The sequence below is a fragment of the Vicia villosa genome, linkage group LG1 (genome assembly GCF_029867415.1).
Source record: "Vicia villosa cultivar HV-30 ecotype Madison, WI linkage group LG1, Vvil1.0, whole genome shotgun sequence".
Classification (NCBI taxonomy): domain Eukaryota; kingdom Viridiplantae; phylum Streptophyta; class Magnoliopsida; order Fabales; family Fabaceae; genus Vicia; species Vicia villosa.
In genome coordinates, this window is record NC_081180.1 from 205,372,119 (window position 1) to 205,389,051 (window position 16,933).

At 46.0% G+C, this 16,933-nt stretch overlaps 1 protein-coding gene across 1 annotated transcript; it reads right to left on the reverse strand.

Annotated features, from left to right (window-relative positions):
• Positions 1–1,655: 1,655 nt before the first annotated feature.
• LOC131593479 (uncharacterized) lies at positions 1,656–8,145 on the reverse strand. Its single transcript, XM_058865983.1, has 2 exons — positions 7,359–8,145; positions 1,656–1,822 (listed from the first exon to the last, which is right to left on the reverse strand). The coding sequence occupies exons 1-2, from the start codon at positions 8,143–8,145 to the stop codon at positions 1,656–1,658; spliced, it is 954 nt and encodes a 317-aa protein (XP_058721966.1).
• Between the last annotated feature and the right edge of the window lie 8,788 nt (positions 8,146–16,933).

The window sequence follows — 16,933 nt, forward strand, 5'->3', positions numbered from 1 at the left end:
GGGCAGCCTACACTTCGCTGTCGAAGATGGTGACAGTGCGTGGCGAGGACGGGGCCCCGGAGAGGGACGAGGAAGGGAATGTTCAGACCAGACTCTGCAGTGTATTCCCCTTTGTCTGGTGGAAGGCCCACTTCAGTTTCCCCCCAAAACATTATGCTCGGGAAGACGGGGATTTGGACGAGCAAGATGCAGCATCGTACCTTCGTCTTTGCCAGTGGGTGGACAGCTTCACCCTCAATTCGTGGGTATCGAGGACCGGGGAACCTATTTGTGACGAGGATGGGGTCCCGAAGACAGAAGTTAGAGCCATCAACACCCGGGCTCTTTTGATGTGCCGGACGACGGCGGAGATGAAATCGTTGTTAGGTGGATTTTTAGTCTTTTTATTTTGTTTGTTGATTGCTGCTCGGCGCTAACCTGTTTGTTTTGTTTTGTTGGTTGATGCTCGGCACTAACCTGTTTGTTTTGTTTCAGATGCTATGCCCTTGAAGGAAGACAAAGTTCTGAAAGCGGCCCAGGATGGAAAAAGACTCCGGGCGTTGAAGAACAAGAACCGGGGAGCGACCTCGGGTGACCACTCCGGTTCTGCAGGCTCCCCCCTGGTAATCCCGGAAGGCGGGACGCCGAAGAGGCCGCGTCGAACGGAGACGCAACGAGATGAAATGTCGGCTCCAGGACCTGAGCGCGGGTTTGTTCTCCCCCTTGCTTCAACGAGGGCTTGTTTTTCGAGAAGTTCCCTTTGTCTGTCTCCCCGGACGAGGTCCGTCGAGTGGAGGGGATGTCCTCCTCTGCTCGTCAGAAGCAGTTGGCCGGCGACAGTGCTGCCGTCATGAGGGTCATTGGCATGGCCCAACTGTTTGCTCAGGGGGGCGGCGTTTCTGCTGATGTTTTGAAGAAGGTGGAGGACGAGAAGCGGATCGCCGAAGAAGAAGCTGTCAGGCAAAAGGCTCTTCGGGAGAAGACGAAGAAGAGGATGGAGGATCTGCTGAAGCTGAAGGATGATGAGTTGGAGGGTGAGAAGAGAAAGGTCACCGAGAAGGATGAGGAGTTAGAGAGGGAAAAGAAGAAGGTTGCCGAGCTCGAGCAGGTTTGGGATCCGACGCCGGAGGAATCTGCCGACGTGGCGGTGTTGAAATCGCGGGCGGAGTTCGTCGAGAAGATCGACGACCTAAAGATCGAGCTTGCCGATATGGCTGAGGCGGGGTTCAACTGCGCCGTTCAACAGTTGAAGCTCTTGAATCCGGATCTAAAAATGGACAACGTTGGAGTGTCGAGCAGGATTGTGGACGGCCAGCTGATCCCCGGCACACCTGAAGACGACTGAGTTTTAGGGCCTGCGCGTCCTTGTTTTCTCGGCCTGCGTGCCATTAATTTTATGATGATTTGTTGGGGCTGAATCCCGGGATATTTGGGGCCTGCGTGCCCGTCTTTCGTTGTAATATTAGAACATCGTCGGCCAATTTGGTCGGCAGTTAATGTCCATCAATTTTTCCATGTTTGTTTTAGCATTGTATGCTTTAAATTGTTTTTGCTGCATGTCCGTATATCGTCTTTGATTGTAGGCTTTGCTCGTATGCTCCGAGGATATAGTCCATACTTAGAATATTTTACAGCGTTTTGAACATGATCGTCTATTCCGATTGTATGTTTTATACTTAGAATATTTTATGGCTTTCGGTTGTGCTCAAGTTCTCCGGGGACTTGCTCCAACACTTGGTTGTTTCGATAGCAATATGCCGCAGTCGAGCATACCAAAGAGCTGCCTCAATATTTAGAATAATTGAGGGCTGTTGGTTATCCTTGGACATCCCGGGGGTATATTCTAATACTTGGAATATAATTGATAACAATTGAAATATGCTCGGCCTTGGTTGGTTGCCCGGAGGTGTAGGGAACGATCCGGGGGCGCAGAGCAGGTGTGCGCTATTAGCGAGCGCGAGACCGCGGTTGGGGCCAAGCGTTCGCGGCGTGAACGATCCCATCGCGAGCTGGGGTTCTGCCATGCAGGTACTTCCACGGAGGGTCTAGGTGTAGAATCCGCCGAGGGGTCGGTCCGTCCATCTGACGAGGGGGATCGACAGTTGCTGTCGTGGAATACTCACGTCCGTACCGACAACGTGGATCCGTGCCCGTCTGTTACCTGTGTTCGGGCCAGGTGCCGGGCGTTTTAGTTTATGTTTAACTGTAATAACGTCTGAGTTTTTCAGCGTTCCAGGGTCGAGCAAGTTTTTCGCCGAGAAGATTCTCGAGGTAGTAGGCGCCATTCTCGGTTTTGTCATAAACTCGGTATGGGCCTTCCCAGTTCGGGGCTAGTTTGCCCTCGCGCGAGTCTTTCATGTTTCTGCGGAGTACTAGGGCGCCGATTTCAAATTCGCGCTTTATAACTTTGGCGTTATGGCGAAGAGCTATTTTCTGTTTTAGTTTAGCTTCTCAGAGAGAGGATCCTGCTCGGATCTCCTCTACCATATCGAGCTCTTCCCTCATGGCCTCTTCGTTAAGTTCTTCCTCGAGGGGGGATTCGGTGCGCCGAGAAGGTTCTCGAATTTCCACGGGGATTACGGCTTCGGTGCCGTAGGTTAATCTGAAAGGAGTCTCGCCTGTGCTCGAATGGGGCGTCGTTCTATACGCCCAAAGTACACTATGCAGTTCTTCGACCCAAGCTTTTTTAGCTTCGCCGAGCCTCCTTTTCAGTCCTCGGAGGATGACTCGGTTGGCTGCCTCTGCCTGCCCGTTCGTTTGAGGGTGTTCGACTGAGGTGAAGTGCTGTTTTGTGCCGAGCTTGGTCACGAATTCTTGGAACTTCCTGTCAGTGAATTGGGTGCCATTGTCGGTGATTATAGCCTGTGGTACCCCGAACCGAGCGAGTATGTTTCGTTTGTAGAAGCGGAGCACGTTTTGAGACGTGATCTTGGAGAGAGGTTCGGCCTCTATCCATTTCGTGAAGTAATCTACGGTGACCACCAGGTACTTATTCTGGTATGATCCGACCGGGAAAGGGCCGAGGAGGTCCATTCCCCAGGTGGAGAAAGGCCAAGGAGAGGAGAGGGACTTAAGCTCGTTGGGGGGAGCTAGGTGCATGTCGGCATGCCGCTGACATCTGTCGCATTTCTGAACATGCTCTTTGGCGTCCTGCTGCATGGTCGGCCAATAATAACCGGCTCTGAGGGCTTTCCTCGCCAGCGACCGGCCGCCGAGATGCTGGCCGTTGATCCCTTCGTGAAGCTCTTGTAGTACTTCCAGTGCTTGCGAGCCGTCGATGCATTTAAGGAGGGGGACGGAGAAGCCTCGTCGATAGAATTTATTTTCGATGACTGTGTACGAGCAGGCTCTCCTCTTAATGGCTGAGGCTTCCTTCGGGTCGTCGGGGAGCTCGCCGTTCGTGAGGTATTTGTACACCGGGGTCATCCAGCAATGGTCGTCTCCGATGGCAAACACTTGTATGGCTTGCGTGTTTTTACCTATGCTTGGATCGGACAGGATTTCTTGTATCACCGACTTGTTCCCTCCTTTCTTTCTCGTGCTCGCAAGCTTGGATAAAAGGTCGGCCCGAGAGTTGTGTTCCCGAGGGATGTGTGCGACGTCTGCCTTTGTGAATCCTTTCATTTTTTCTTTGACGAGCGATAGATACTCGGCTAGTGTTTCGTTTTTGGCTTGGTAATCGCCGCTAACTTGGGACGCGACCAGTTGAGAGTCAGTAAAAATCATGACTTCCCGAGCGCCCACGTCCTCGGCGAGGCGTAGGCCCGCTAGGAGGGCTTCGTACTCGGCCTGGTTGTTCTATGTGGTGAAGGATAGGACTAAGGATACTTCGATGACGAGCCCCTCGTCGTTCTCCAAGATGATACCGGCTCCGCTGCTCGCGTGGCTTGAGGCGCCATCGACATAGATGGTCCATTTATTCTCGGTGGGTGTTAGGGAGTTGGAGATCGTCGTCATCTCGGCCACGAAGTCGGCGAGTGCTTGGGCTTTTAACGCTTTCCTGCCCTCGTATTGTATGTCGAACTCGGACAGTTCGAGGGACCATCTCAGCATTCTCCCGGCCATGTCTGGTCGGATGAGAAGTTGCTTGATCGGTTGGTCTGTCTGGACGATGATAGTGTGGGCGAGGAAGTAGTACCTCAGTCTTCTGGCGGCCGTTATTAGGGCCAGTGCGATTTTTTCTATCTGTTGATAACGCACCTCGGGCCCTTGTAGGGCTTTGCTAGTGAAGTACACTGGCTTCTGCCCGTCTTCCGTTTCTCGGATCAGGGCCGCGCTGGCCGCCTCGCCTGAAACGGCCAAGTAGAGATAGAGAACCTCGTTGCTGTCTGGTCGGGATAGCACCGGGGGTTTGGAGAGCACTTGTTTGAGGTGGGGTAATGCTTGTTCGCATTCCTCGGACCACTCGAAAGCTGCTTCCTTCCGAAGAAGCTTAAAGAATGGAAGTGCATGCTGGGCGGATTTCGCGACGAAGCGGGATAATGCCGTGAGCATTCCGTTTAGTACTTGGATGGATTTTTTATTGGTGGGGGTAGGGAGGTCCGAGAATGCTCGGCACTTATCAGGGTTGGCTTCTATTCCTCGTTCTGTTAAGTAGAAGCCGAGGAATTTGCCTGCCCGTACTCCAAAGGTACACTTTTCCGAATTGAAGCGCATCTTGCAGGACCTGGCCTGCTTGAAGACCCGCTCGAGATGTATCGTGTGGTCGGAGTCTTCTCGAGATTTGACGATCATGTCGTCCATATACACCTCGAGCGTGTCGCCGATTTCTCCTCGGAAGACCTTGTTCATCATCCGCTGGTAAGTTGCCCCGGCGTTCTTGAGTCCGAAGGGCATTACGTTGTAGTAATAATTGCCCGATTCGGTCATGAAATCCGTGCACTGCTTGTCGCATCTCGCCATGGGAATCTGGTTGTAACCAGAATAGGCGTCCATGAAAGACAACAGTTTATAGCCGGCCGAGTTGTCGACCAGTCTATCAATATTAGGTAAAGGGTAGGCGTCTTTTGGACATGCCCGGTTAACATCAGTATAATCAACACACATTCTCCATTTTCCATTAGATTTTTTAACAAGTACAACGTTTGAGAGCCAAGTTGAATACTTGGCCTCGGAAATAAAATTTGCCTCTAGGAGGTCTTTTACAGCTTTCTCGGCAGCCTCCGCTTTCTCGGGAGACTGCCGACGCCTACGTTGTACTACGGCCTTGGCGGTCGGATTGATGGAGAGGTGGTGGCAGGCGACCTCAGGGTCGAGTCCGGGCATCTCTGCTGCGCTCCAGGCGAACAGATCGGCATTGGCTCGAAGGCAGGCTACGAGTTGCTTCCTCGGCAGGTCAGGGATGCCTTTGCCGATCTTCACTGCTCTGTCGGGGTTGTCCCCCAGGGGGATCAGCTCGAAATCTCCGTCGGGGACAGGCCGGACGGGATGAGGGGCCTTTGATTGTGTCTCTTCCCCGGTCTTCAGTTCTTCTTGTGTAAACCTTGCATCGAGGTCGACTGAGCTGACGTTGGCCGTTGGATGCGGATCTTCCCGAGGATGCTTGTCTTCGGCCCTTGGTTTTTTGTTGGAGCTGGTCGGAGGGGCGATCAGCTCTAGTCCTTTGACGGAGGCATCGAAGATCCTCCTCGCAGCTTCAATGTCGGCGTTGATGGTGGCCACTTTCCCTGTCCCCGTGTAGAACTTCATCTTCAGATGGACCGTGGAGGGCACGGCGGTTAGCTCGGCCAGTGTTGGGCGTCCGATGATGCAGTTGTACAATGTTTTGCAGTCGATCACCAAAAACCTGGTTTTGACTTGTCTGGACGCTTCCCCTTCCCCGAAGGTGACAATCAGCTCGACGTAGCCCCACGGTTTGGTGGTGGCTCCATTGAAACCCTGGAGGTCGGAACCCACATAGGGAGTGAGGTGCGAGTCGTCCAGCTGAAGCGTTCGGAAGAGGTGAGAGTACATGATGTCGACCGAACTACCTTCATCTACCAGGACCCGTCGAACATTGAAGTTTGCCATTCTGGCTCGGACGAGGAGGGGAATGGTGGCGTTTGGAGCTCAGCCGGGCAGTTCCTCGAGGTAGAAAGTGATTGGTTCTGACTTTCCTCGGAATTTCCGCAGAGTAGGGCCGAGATCGGCATTGGCGCTGAGTAGCTCGTCGAACTTTCTCTTGACTGAACTGACGGTGAGAGAGCCGGGGTCGCCGCCGTTGGAGATGACCATTGCGGTGGGGAAACGTTCCCAGGTGCTGAGGGCGGTCGTCACGCCGACTGAAGGGATGAAGTCTTCTGGTCGGGTTACGGACAGTGCGACTTGAAGCGGTCTGCTATCTGGTGAGTTCCCCTTGTCAGAGTCCCGAGGGACATCTCTTCGGGAGGGTTCTCTCTTCTTCGTGTACTTTGATAGGAGTCCCTCTTTGATCAAGGTCTCTATGGCATCTTTGAGATGTATGCATTCGTCGGTCAGATGCCCGTGACTCTTGTGGTATTTGCAGTATTTGGATTTGTCTGTCCCCGGTCTTGTAGGTTTTGGCTTCGGGGGCCTGATGTTGGAGTTCTTGAACTCGGTGTTCTGGCAGTCGGCCAGGATTTTCTCCCGCGAGGCGTTCAAAGGAGTGTAGTCGTTGAACCGTCCTGCCGGTCCTCGGCGCTCTTTGGCATCTCAGGACCTGTCGTTCCTCCCTTTGTCCTGTCCTCGGCGTGATCCTGGATCCTCGAGGTTTGAGCTGCGAGCAAAATCACTGCCCCTCGAGGCTTTGATCGCGGCTGCCTCGCCTTCCTCAAAGTCGATGAATGCCTTTGCTTTGCGGAGGAGGGCATTCATCGAGTGCACCTTCTCAATCTTAATGGCCTTCTTGAAGTCACTGCCGGGGAGCAGTCCTCGCTCCAAGATGTATCTCTTCATGTAGTCGGCCGTCTGCACTTGGACGGCCTCCTTGTTGAATCTTTCAAGGTAATCCTGAAGAGGTTCGTTGGGTCCTTGTATCACGGCCTCGAGATTGGCTTCCGATTTCGGTTGTCGTCGGGAGGCTGTGAAGTGACTCAAGAAGAGTTCTTTGAGCTCGGTCCAGGAATGGATGGAGTTCGGAGGGAGGTTCCTGTACCAATTCATCGCTCCCTTCCTGAGGGTGGTCGGGAAAATGCGGCACTTGATCGAGCCTCTGACGACGTGATAGTCCATGACCGCTTCGATGCTCCGAATATGGTCGTCGGGGTCAGTGGTCCCGTCGTACTGGTCCAATACTGGCGGTTTTTCCATCCCCCGAGGGAGGTGGGCTCTCCGGATACTGCCGGACAAGGGGCTGCGGAAGTCCTCCTCGTCGCTTGGTCCCGGTGAAGTGTAGTGTCTGTTTCGCCGGGGTTTCCCTTGGTTATTGTCCGAACTGGTACGGTTGTCCCGAGGGGGACGTTCGCCAGGTTTCGTTGCAGCTTTGGAAGGGCCCCGATGATCCTGTTCGGGGGAGGAGCTTCTCGCTTCAGCGGCTTCTGGCCTCTGGTTCTTCTTGCTCTTTCTTGGCGGAGAGCGGGAACGTGTCCTCCGACGGCGATATCTTCTTGGTGGAGACCTTGAAGAGGATGGGGAACGCCGACGGTACCTCCTTGGCGGTGAGCGCGAGGAGGAATAAGAGCGTGACCTGTAGTGCTTCCTCGGAGGGGAGCGACGTCGTCGCTGTCTTTCCAGCTCGTGAATTCGGTCGTCCTGAATTCGGAGGAGACTGTTTGTTAGTTGTATTTCTTTGAGCAGACGGACGGTGATGGGGTCAGCGTCCTCGGGAATGTTGAGCGGCTCCTCTTCTTCTCCGTGACGGGCTCTCCGCCTTTCGGAGGTGTGGGTGAATGAGGAAGCAGGCTGCCCGTCTCTGGTGTCGGCCTCATTCACATTCTGGGCATGTTCTGGCCCATTGTGAGTTCGGTGCTGCCCGTCCTCCCCGTTCTGAACGTGTCCTTCGGGAGGGACTTGGTCAATGTTCTGAACCTGTTGGAGGCCCTGCAGCTGCTGGATGCTATGGATCTGCTGCCTCCTGGGTGGTGAGGCTTCATGCCCGGGCCTTCTTTGCCTGGTGGGGGTATGCCGATTTCCCACCTGTCGACGACGATTCGCCCCGTCACGGGTGGACTCGTCGATCAGGTGTTGCAAGAGGAAGGGATCAGCACTTGGGATGTTGTTGTCAGCCATGACGATTGGAAAAGGATTAGCTTTGATCTTTGTTTTTCTAAAGACGGGGAGGCAAGTTTCCCACAGACGGCGCCACTGATCGTACCTGATCAGAAGAATCGTCGTTGGCTGCTCGGACTGGATCTTTTAGGAAGGAGGAGGGGGGTGTACCTGCAAGGTACTCCGATGCCAAAGTGAGTAGACGAGCAAAGGAGTGCAAGTACTAGCTAAAGGTTAGAAAGAAGTGTTTACCTGACCCTCTACTGAGAGAGGGTATTTATAGCCCCCAGCGCTGGGCCATGATCACGCTAGTGGACTGGATTTCCAGGCCCAACTAGGAGACTGCCAGGTTTCCTAGGCGGAAATATCGGAGGTGTGTGATGCCCTCTGTCCTGGTTAACCGCTCCGGAATCCAAGGGAGACGCGGTCTTATAGGGGCCACGTGGACTCCGTAGTATTCGGAGGATTGGGTGTGAAGGACCACTGCGCGGAGCAGGGTCCTCGGCAATTAGATGCTCGCGGGGAGCTGTGTGCCGAGCATCCACCTGCTCGTGGACAACACTGTGCCGAGCACCAGCTAGAAGACGGAGAGTGGCGCCGGGAAAAGCCGAGACGAGCATGAAGCATCGTCTGCCAGTAGCTTAGGTTGGTTTGGGCCTTTAAGCCTAATGGGCTGAAACTAGGTGGGCCAAATCTTGGCCCAGCCCAGAACACAAACTATAGTAATGGACACCTCCATTTATTTTAAGAAATGGAGAGGATCCTAACACTGAAATTAGATACAATGCATGATAAATGTCAAACTATATATATATATATATATATATATATATATATATGACATTAGACGTAATACAGGATAACCAGATATAAATATCGTATGAACTATGTATCAAGTATGAAATGTCAAACCAGATATAAATATTGTTTGAACTATGTATCAAGTATGAAATTTATTAAACGAATTTTTTTCTCCAATGCCACACTAAGTGAAATGAATTTCCTCCAATGCCATGATGTGCCACGCCTCAAAGGCATGTCGCCAAATGGTCTGGCGTAACTAAGCCCTTTTTATTTTATTTTTATTTTTTTTACTTAAATGATTTTTGATTTATATATTTATCATTTATAAATTCAATATATATTTTTAATTGATTGAAAAATGATTTTAATTAAGAGTGTAGACATATTTTGGTCCCTCACAAAATTTACACAACTTAAATTAGTCTCTCACATAAAAAAAGACTCAATTTAATCTTTTACAAAATTTAACCGGACCATATTAATCCTTATGTTAATATTTTTTTCAAACCGGTTTTTTTCATACTATGTTAGCTTTTATTTTTTATTTTTCATTTAGTAAATACTATTTTTAATTATAATTCTATTTCTAAACAATTCTGAAAATTTGTTTTTATATGGAATTGAACCTAACACCTTTAACCAATATTTTATGTCTTTCTCACTAGTTCAATGTACATTTTGGAATAAGAATACTTTATTACCAAAAACCGTTAATTACAAAGGCGATATATCCAGCCCTTCATATGAACAAACAAAACTAAACTCTACCCCATTACATCATTAGAGAACCAATATGTGTTCTCAACTTGGGGTTCATCCTGAAGGATAGAAAAACACTTAGAAAGGGGGGGTTTGAATAAGTGTAGTTTAAAAACTTGAATGATAAAAACAATTTGCACAGTTATTTTTATCCTGGTTCGTTGTTAACTAAACTACTCCAGTCCACCCCCACGGAGTGATTTACCTCACCTGAGGATTTAATCCACTAATCGCAACAGATTACAATGGTTTTCCACTTAGCCCACGACTAAGTCTTCTAGAGTATCCTGATCACAACCTGATCACTCTAGGAACAAATGCTTAGACACAAGCTAAGACTTTCTTAGAGTATCCTGACCACCACGTGATCACTCTAAATACAACTGCTTAGACACAAGCTAAGACTTCCTAGAGTATCCTGATCAACACTTGATCACTCTAGTTACTTACAAATTAATGTAATCAATTCTAAGAGTATTACAAATGCTTCTGAAAAGCTATAATCACAACAGTGATATTTCTCTTAAAGTTTAAGCTTAATCTCACTAATATATTACAACAGCAATGTAGTGTGCTTTGATGAAGATGAAGTTTCTGAGCTTTGAGTTGAACAACGTTTCAGCAAGTTAATATTCACAGAATTGGTTCAGAGTTGTTAACTTTGTTTCTCATCAGAACTTCATATTTATAGGCACTTGAGAAGATGACCGTTGGGAGCATTTAATGTTTTGCGTGTTCCGTACAGCATTGCATTTAATGTTTCACGCTTTTGTCAACTACCTCGAGCCTTGTTCACGCTGTGTCTACTGACGTTGCCTTTAATAGCTTCCAACGTTCCTTTTGTCAGTCAGCGTAGCCTGCCACCTGTACTTTCTTCTGATCTGATGTTTGTGTATACAACGTTTGAAAATCATCAGAGTCAAACAGCTTGGTGCATAGCATCTTCTTGTCTTCTGACCTTGAAGTGCTTCTGAGCGTGATACCATGAGAACTTCAGTGCTTCTGCTTCTGATCTCAAGTTCTTCTGATGATTCCATAGACCCATGTTCTGATTCTGCCTTGACCATCTTCTGATGTCTTGCCAGACCATGTTCTGATGTTGCATGCTGAACCTTCTGAGACAAAGCTTCTGAGCGCTGATTTGTGCATACTCTTTATATATTTCCTGAAAAGGAAATTTCAATGTATTAGAGTACCACATTATCTCACACAAAATTCATATCCTTGTTATCATCAAAACTAAGAATATTGATCAGAACAAATCTTGTTCTAACAATCTCCCCCTTTTTGATGATGACAAAAACATATATAAATGATATGAATTTGCGATCAGAAAGAGCAGACAGATAAAGACAAATTACACAGCTAAAACATAAGCATGTGAATATGTCTCCCCCTGAGATTAACAATCTCCCCCTGAGATGAATAATCTCTCCCTGAAATTAATACTAGAAGAATTTTAATAATAAAAGACTTCCCTGAGTATTTCAGTAGAGACGTTCACAGTGTTTGATCTTCAGAACATTCATGACTTCTGATTTCTGCTTCCATAGGACAACTTCAGAACATTGAATTTCTTTAGATCCTCAGAACATTCACAGCTTCTGGTTTGTGCTTCCATCGGACAGCTTCAGAACTTGAATTTCTTTGATCTTCAGAACATTCACAGCTTCTGACTTCTGCTTCCATCGGAAAGCTTCAGAACTTGAATTTCTTTGATCTTCAGAATATTCACAGCTTCTGATTCTTGCTTCCATTGGGACAGCTTCAGAGCTTGAATTTCTTCTTACATCACTTCATGCTAGATTGTATCAGAACATTGTTGAATGTACCAGAGCATCATCAGAGCATCTCTACATCCTGAAATGTTACAGAACAAAACTAAACGACAAAATTGCTTCTGATTCTGAACATTCTTCCTTCTTGCTTCTGATTCTAAAGCTTCATAGCACTCAGCTTGCTTCAAGAGTCCAAGAACTTGATTCATCTTGTTGCTTCCTATGTTGATCTTGCAAAGAGAGTCTTCAATTCCTGCAACAACACAACTTAAAGCATAGAACTTTGCAAGTTCTGTTAGTAATGTGAGGCCTTTTTACCCGGTAACTGATAATATTAATCAGATCATTTATCATATATTTTCTCCCCCTTTTTGTCATAACATCAAAAAGAATATAAAAGATTCAGATGTAGAAAACGACAAAGGAAAGAAACAAAAATAAGCTTTTTCATTGATTTGAACAAAGAAAAGTACACAAAAGGATGCAGAACAAGCAGATGCAACAAGGAAAGAAAAACTACAAAGACTCAAAGACTAAGACCCTAGCTTGGACAAAATCTGCGCGAGTATGTCATGAATCCCGTCAGTGCTTGTAGTTTGCCTTGCCATGAAGGAGCGAAACTCAGCATTGGCTGCTTCTTGCGCGTTCAAACGAGAAGCCAGCATAACTTGATTCTGACGAAGAGTTTCCAAGGTCTCCATCAGAGCTGAGGTTTCACCAGAAGAAGGAACACCAGAATTTCTGCCAACAGGGACAACAATCTCAGCAGGACGATCTTCTGGAAGGTCTTCAGCTTCTGTTCCTTCCATCTCAACATCTGAGTCTGACTCATGAGCAGCCTCAGCATATTCTGGTTCAGGCAACTCAGAAGCTCCAACTTCCAACGCCTGAAGAATAGCTGCTAGGTTTGTTGGTGGAGTAGGACCAGCAACTTCAGCAGGATAAACCACTTCTGGAAAGACCATGTGAGGTGCGCTTTCAGAAGGGTTCATTCTGAACCAATTGAACAACCACTGGAAATCTCCAGTCAGCACTGGATACCATGGTCTCCAACCAGCTATTTACATCAGAATGTAAAACCTCTAGAAAAGATTGAGTGGTAGGTGTTGGAGGGTTGATAGTGAATCTGGAGTCAGGAAACACAAAGCTGTAGGGGTTAGGTGTTCTGGTGGGAAAAGGGTGTGAGAGAGATGAGGAGATATCAGATTGTGAAGATGGTGGTTCCAGAGAGGTAAATGAATAGGCAGAGGTGGTGGAAGTTTGTTAAGAGGGAGGTGATTGAGGACTACCATCAGGGGGTTGATACACACGTCTAGAGTAGTTTCCAGACATCATAGCTTCAAAAGGGTTCACCTTCATAGGATCGTAGGTGATCCTTACTTTCTTTGGTTTATTTTCTGGTTCATCAGTTGCCTTTCTCTTTTGTTTACGATCAGATTCTTGATTTGGAGAACTTGAAGAAGGATTCATGATGAAGTGCAGATAGTGAAAACCGCTAGGGTTTATGATATGCAAAAGAGAGAGAGAGAGAGAGAGAGAGAGAGAGAGAGAGAGAGAGAGAGAGAGAGAGAGAGAGAGAGAGAGAGAGAGAGCGAAAAAGAAACTGAATGCAGAGAGAGAAATATAAGAAGAAAAAAAACGTTTGAAGAAATATAAAAGAAAAAGAAATAAAAGGAAATGATGGATAGCATTTAATGTTACGTGACGTGAGGAGAGATAATAATGACAAAAGAAGTGATTAGAACAGTTACCTAAGTAGGCGTCCCCTCAACTGCACGCACGCTTGTCCAGAAATAGTGAACACGTGTTTACCATCTGGATAGCCAGTTACAGCTGTTTTACTTTTAAAGAGATTTTGAGTCAACTTAGACAATGAAACGTTAGTAATAACAGAATCACTACTTCTAATTGATTACAATCAGAACTTCTTATAAAATACTAATCCAATCTCATTTCAGAAGATACTCATACATAAGATCTTCTCATCTTCTCATTCTGGGCATAAATCCATACTGATATTCTTCAGAATGAACTTAAACCTATCTTCAGCAAGGGGTTTTGTAAAGATATCAGCCCAATGATGGTCTGTATCCACAAAGTTTAAAGATATAACACCCTTCTGAACATAGTCCCTTATGAAATGATGTTTAATCTCAATATGTTTAGCTTTTGAATGTAAAATAGGATTCTTGGATAAACATATAGCAGAAGTATTATCACAGAAAATAGGAATGTTACTCTCATATATATGATAATCTTCTAGTTGACTTCTCATCCAGAGCATTTGTGTGCTACAACCAGCAGCAGCAACATATTCTGCTTCTGTTGTTGAGAGGGCAATTGTAGCCTGCTTCTTGCTGTACCATGAGATCAGATGACTTCCAAGAAATTGACAACTTCCAGAAGTACTTTTCCTTTCAATTCTATCTCCAGCATAGTCAGCATCACAGAATCCTACTAAGTTGTAATCTTTGGATCTTCTGTAAACTAAACCAACATTAGTAGTACCTTTCAGATACCTCAGAATTCTCTTAACCGCAGTTAAATGAGATTCTCTCGGATCTGATTGGAATCTAGCACACAAACAAACACTGAAGAGAATGTCAGGTCTAGAAGCAGTTAGGTATAGAAGAGATCCAATCATACCTCTGTACAACTTCTGATCTACCTTCTTACTTACCTCATCCTTACCTAGGACACATGTTGGATGCATAGGAGTTTTAGCTTCTTTGCTTTCAGAAAGATTAAACTTCTTCAGAAGTTCTTTCACATACTTCGTTTGATGAACATAAGTTCCGTCAGAAGTTTGGTTGATTTGAATTCCAAGGAAATACTTGAGTTCCCCCATCATGCTCATTTCAAATTCAGCCTGCATAGACTCAGCAAACTCCTTTCCAAGTGTAGCATTAGATGTTCCAAAGATGGTATCATCAACATATATTTGACATATTAAAATATCCTTTTTAAAGGTTTTACAAAAGAGAGTAGTGTCCACTTTTCCTCTTAGTGAAACCATTTTCCAGAAGGAAGGAACTTAAACGTTCATACCAAGCTCTCGGAGCTTGCTTCAATCCGTATAATGATTTCTTTAATTTAAAAAATGATTTGGAGACTTGGAGTCTTCAAAACCAGGAGGTTGATGGACATAAAATTCTTCATCTATATAACCATTAAATAAGGCACTCTTAACATCCATCTGATAAAGAGTGATGTTATGTTGAGTGGCAAAAGAAATTAATAGACGAATAGATTCTAACCTGGCCACTGGTGCAAAGGTTTCTGTGTAGTCAATCCCTTCTTGCTGACTATAACCTTGAGCAACCAGTCTGGCTTTGTTTCTTACCACTTCTCCCTTCTCGCTTAGCTTGTTTCTGAACATCCACTTAGTGCCGATGATGTTAAATCCTTTTGGTCTAGGAACCAAGTCCCATACGTCATTCCTTGTAAACTGATTTAGTTCTTCTTGCAGGGCAATTATCTAGTCAGGATCTTATAGAGCTTGATCAACAGAAGTTGGCTCGATCAAAGAAACAAGACCTAATTGACATTCTGCATTGTTCTTAAGGAATGCCCTTGTTCTGATGGGATCATCTTTCTTTCCAAGGATCACATCTTCTAAATGAGCTGAAGCAAGTCTAGGTGATCTTCTGACTGTTGGCTCTTCAGAAATCCAGAGATTCTCTAAAGAAGCAGCAACTTGATCTTCTAATCCATTGCTTCTGAGACTGCCAGCTTCTGCAACATTGCTTCTTGGTTCTACTGCTTCTGATATATCAATATCAAAATCTGCAAAATTCTCAAACAATACTTATGGTTCCAGAGCCAATGATTTTGCCCTTCTGATCTCCTCCAAACTTGACTTCTCCACCTGGTTTAAGCACCAGGTCTTGGAATGTAGACCTTATTCCCGTCATGTGTCGCGAGCACCCAGAGTCCAGGTACCATGACATTTTGCTTTTTGTCCTCTTTGCTGCCAAGGATATCTGCAACAGAAATTATCTTCTCCTTAGGTACCCACAATTTCTTGGGTCCTTTCTTGTTAGTTATCCTCAAGTTCTGATTGAACTTGGGTTTAGCAAAATATTTAACAGGAGGAACAGCATGATATTCTTTAGGTTTTTCAGCATGATATTTCTTAGGATGTGTCACATGCTTCTTGGTGTGAACAGTGTTAAACTTTTGTGCATGTGAAGTGAGCCTAATATCATGAGCATGGCCATATTTGAACTGATCATACAATGGCTTGTATGTGATCTTCAGATCATCAACAGGTTCAAATTTCTGTGAGGTATCACCCTCATAGCCAAAACCAAACCTTCTGTTTCCAGAAACACCATATATCATAGAAGCAAGATGACTTCTGCCAATACTTCTAGATAAGAACTTTCTGAAGCTCGAGTCATATTCTTTCAGAATATGATTCATGCTAGGAATGGATTTTTCTGTTTCAGAAGGAGATCCACTATCTTTGGATAGATTTAAAACTTTTTCCTTCAGTTCAGAATTTTCCACTTCCAGCTTCTTAGTTTCAAATTCAAACTGCTTCTTCAGCTTTTTGTATTTGATACTAAGATGAGCCTTGAGTTCCAGAAGTTCTGTTAAACTGGAAACTAACTCTTCTCTAGATAGTTCAGAAAATACCTCTTCAGAATCTGATTCTGATGTAGATTCTGATCCATCATCTTCTGTAGCCATCAGCGCAAAGTTGGCTTGTTCTCCTTCAGAGTCTGATTCTGATTCTGATTCAGAATCATCCCATGTTGCCATAAGACCCTTCTTCTTATGAAACTTCTTTTTGGGATTCTCCTTCTGAAGTTTTGGACACTCGTTCTTGTAATGTCCAGGCTCATTGCACTCATAGCAGACAGCCTTCTTCTTGTCAGATCTTCTGTCACCAGAAGATTCTCCATGTTCAAATCTTTTTGAACTTCTGAAGCCTCTGAACTTCCTTTGCTTGCTCTTCCAGAGTTGGTTTACCCCTCTGGAGATCATGGACAGTTCATCTTCTTCTTCTTCAGATTCTGATTCTTCAGGATCTTCTTCTCTAGCCTGAAAAGCGTTAGTGCATTTTTTAACATTTGATTTTAATGCAATAGACTTACCTTTCTTCTGAGGCTCGTTTGCATCCAGCTCTATTTCATGGCTTCTCAAGGCACTGATAAGCTCTTCCAAAGAAACTTCATTCAGATTCTTGGCAATCTTGAATGCAGTCACCATTGGACCCCATCTTCTGGGTAAGCTTCTGATGATCTTCTTTACATGATCAGCCTTGGTGTAGCCTTTATCCAGAACTCTCAATCCAGCAGTTAGAGTTTGAAATCTTAAGAACATCTTCTCAATATCTTCATCATCCTCCATCTTGAAGGCTTTATATTTCTGGATTAGAGCAAGAGCTTTAGTCTCCTTGACTTGAGCATTTCCCTCATGGGTCATTTTCAATGACTCATATATATCATAGGCAGTTTCCC

What these genes read in the sequence shown, in the direction of transcription:
- LOC131593479 (XM_058865983.1), bottom strand. Translation starts at nt 8,145, where the DNA reads ATGGCTGACAACAACATCCCAAGTGCTGATCCCTTCCTCTTGCAACAC. An exon ending in ACGTCCCCCTCGGGACAACC is followed by an intron (nt 1,823 to 7,358) that starts GTACCAGTTCGG and finishes TCCAAGTATTAG; the next exon opens with AATATACCCCCGGGATGTCC.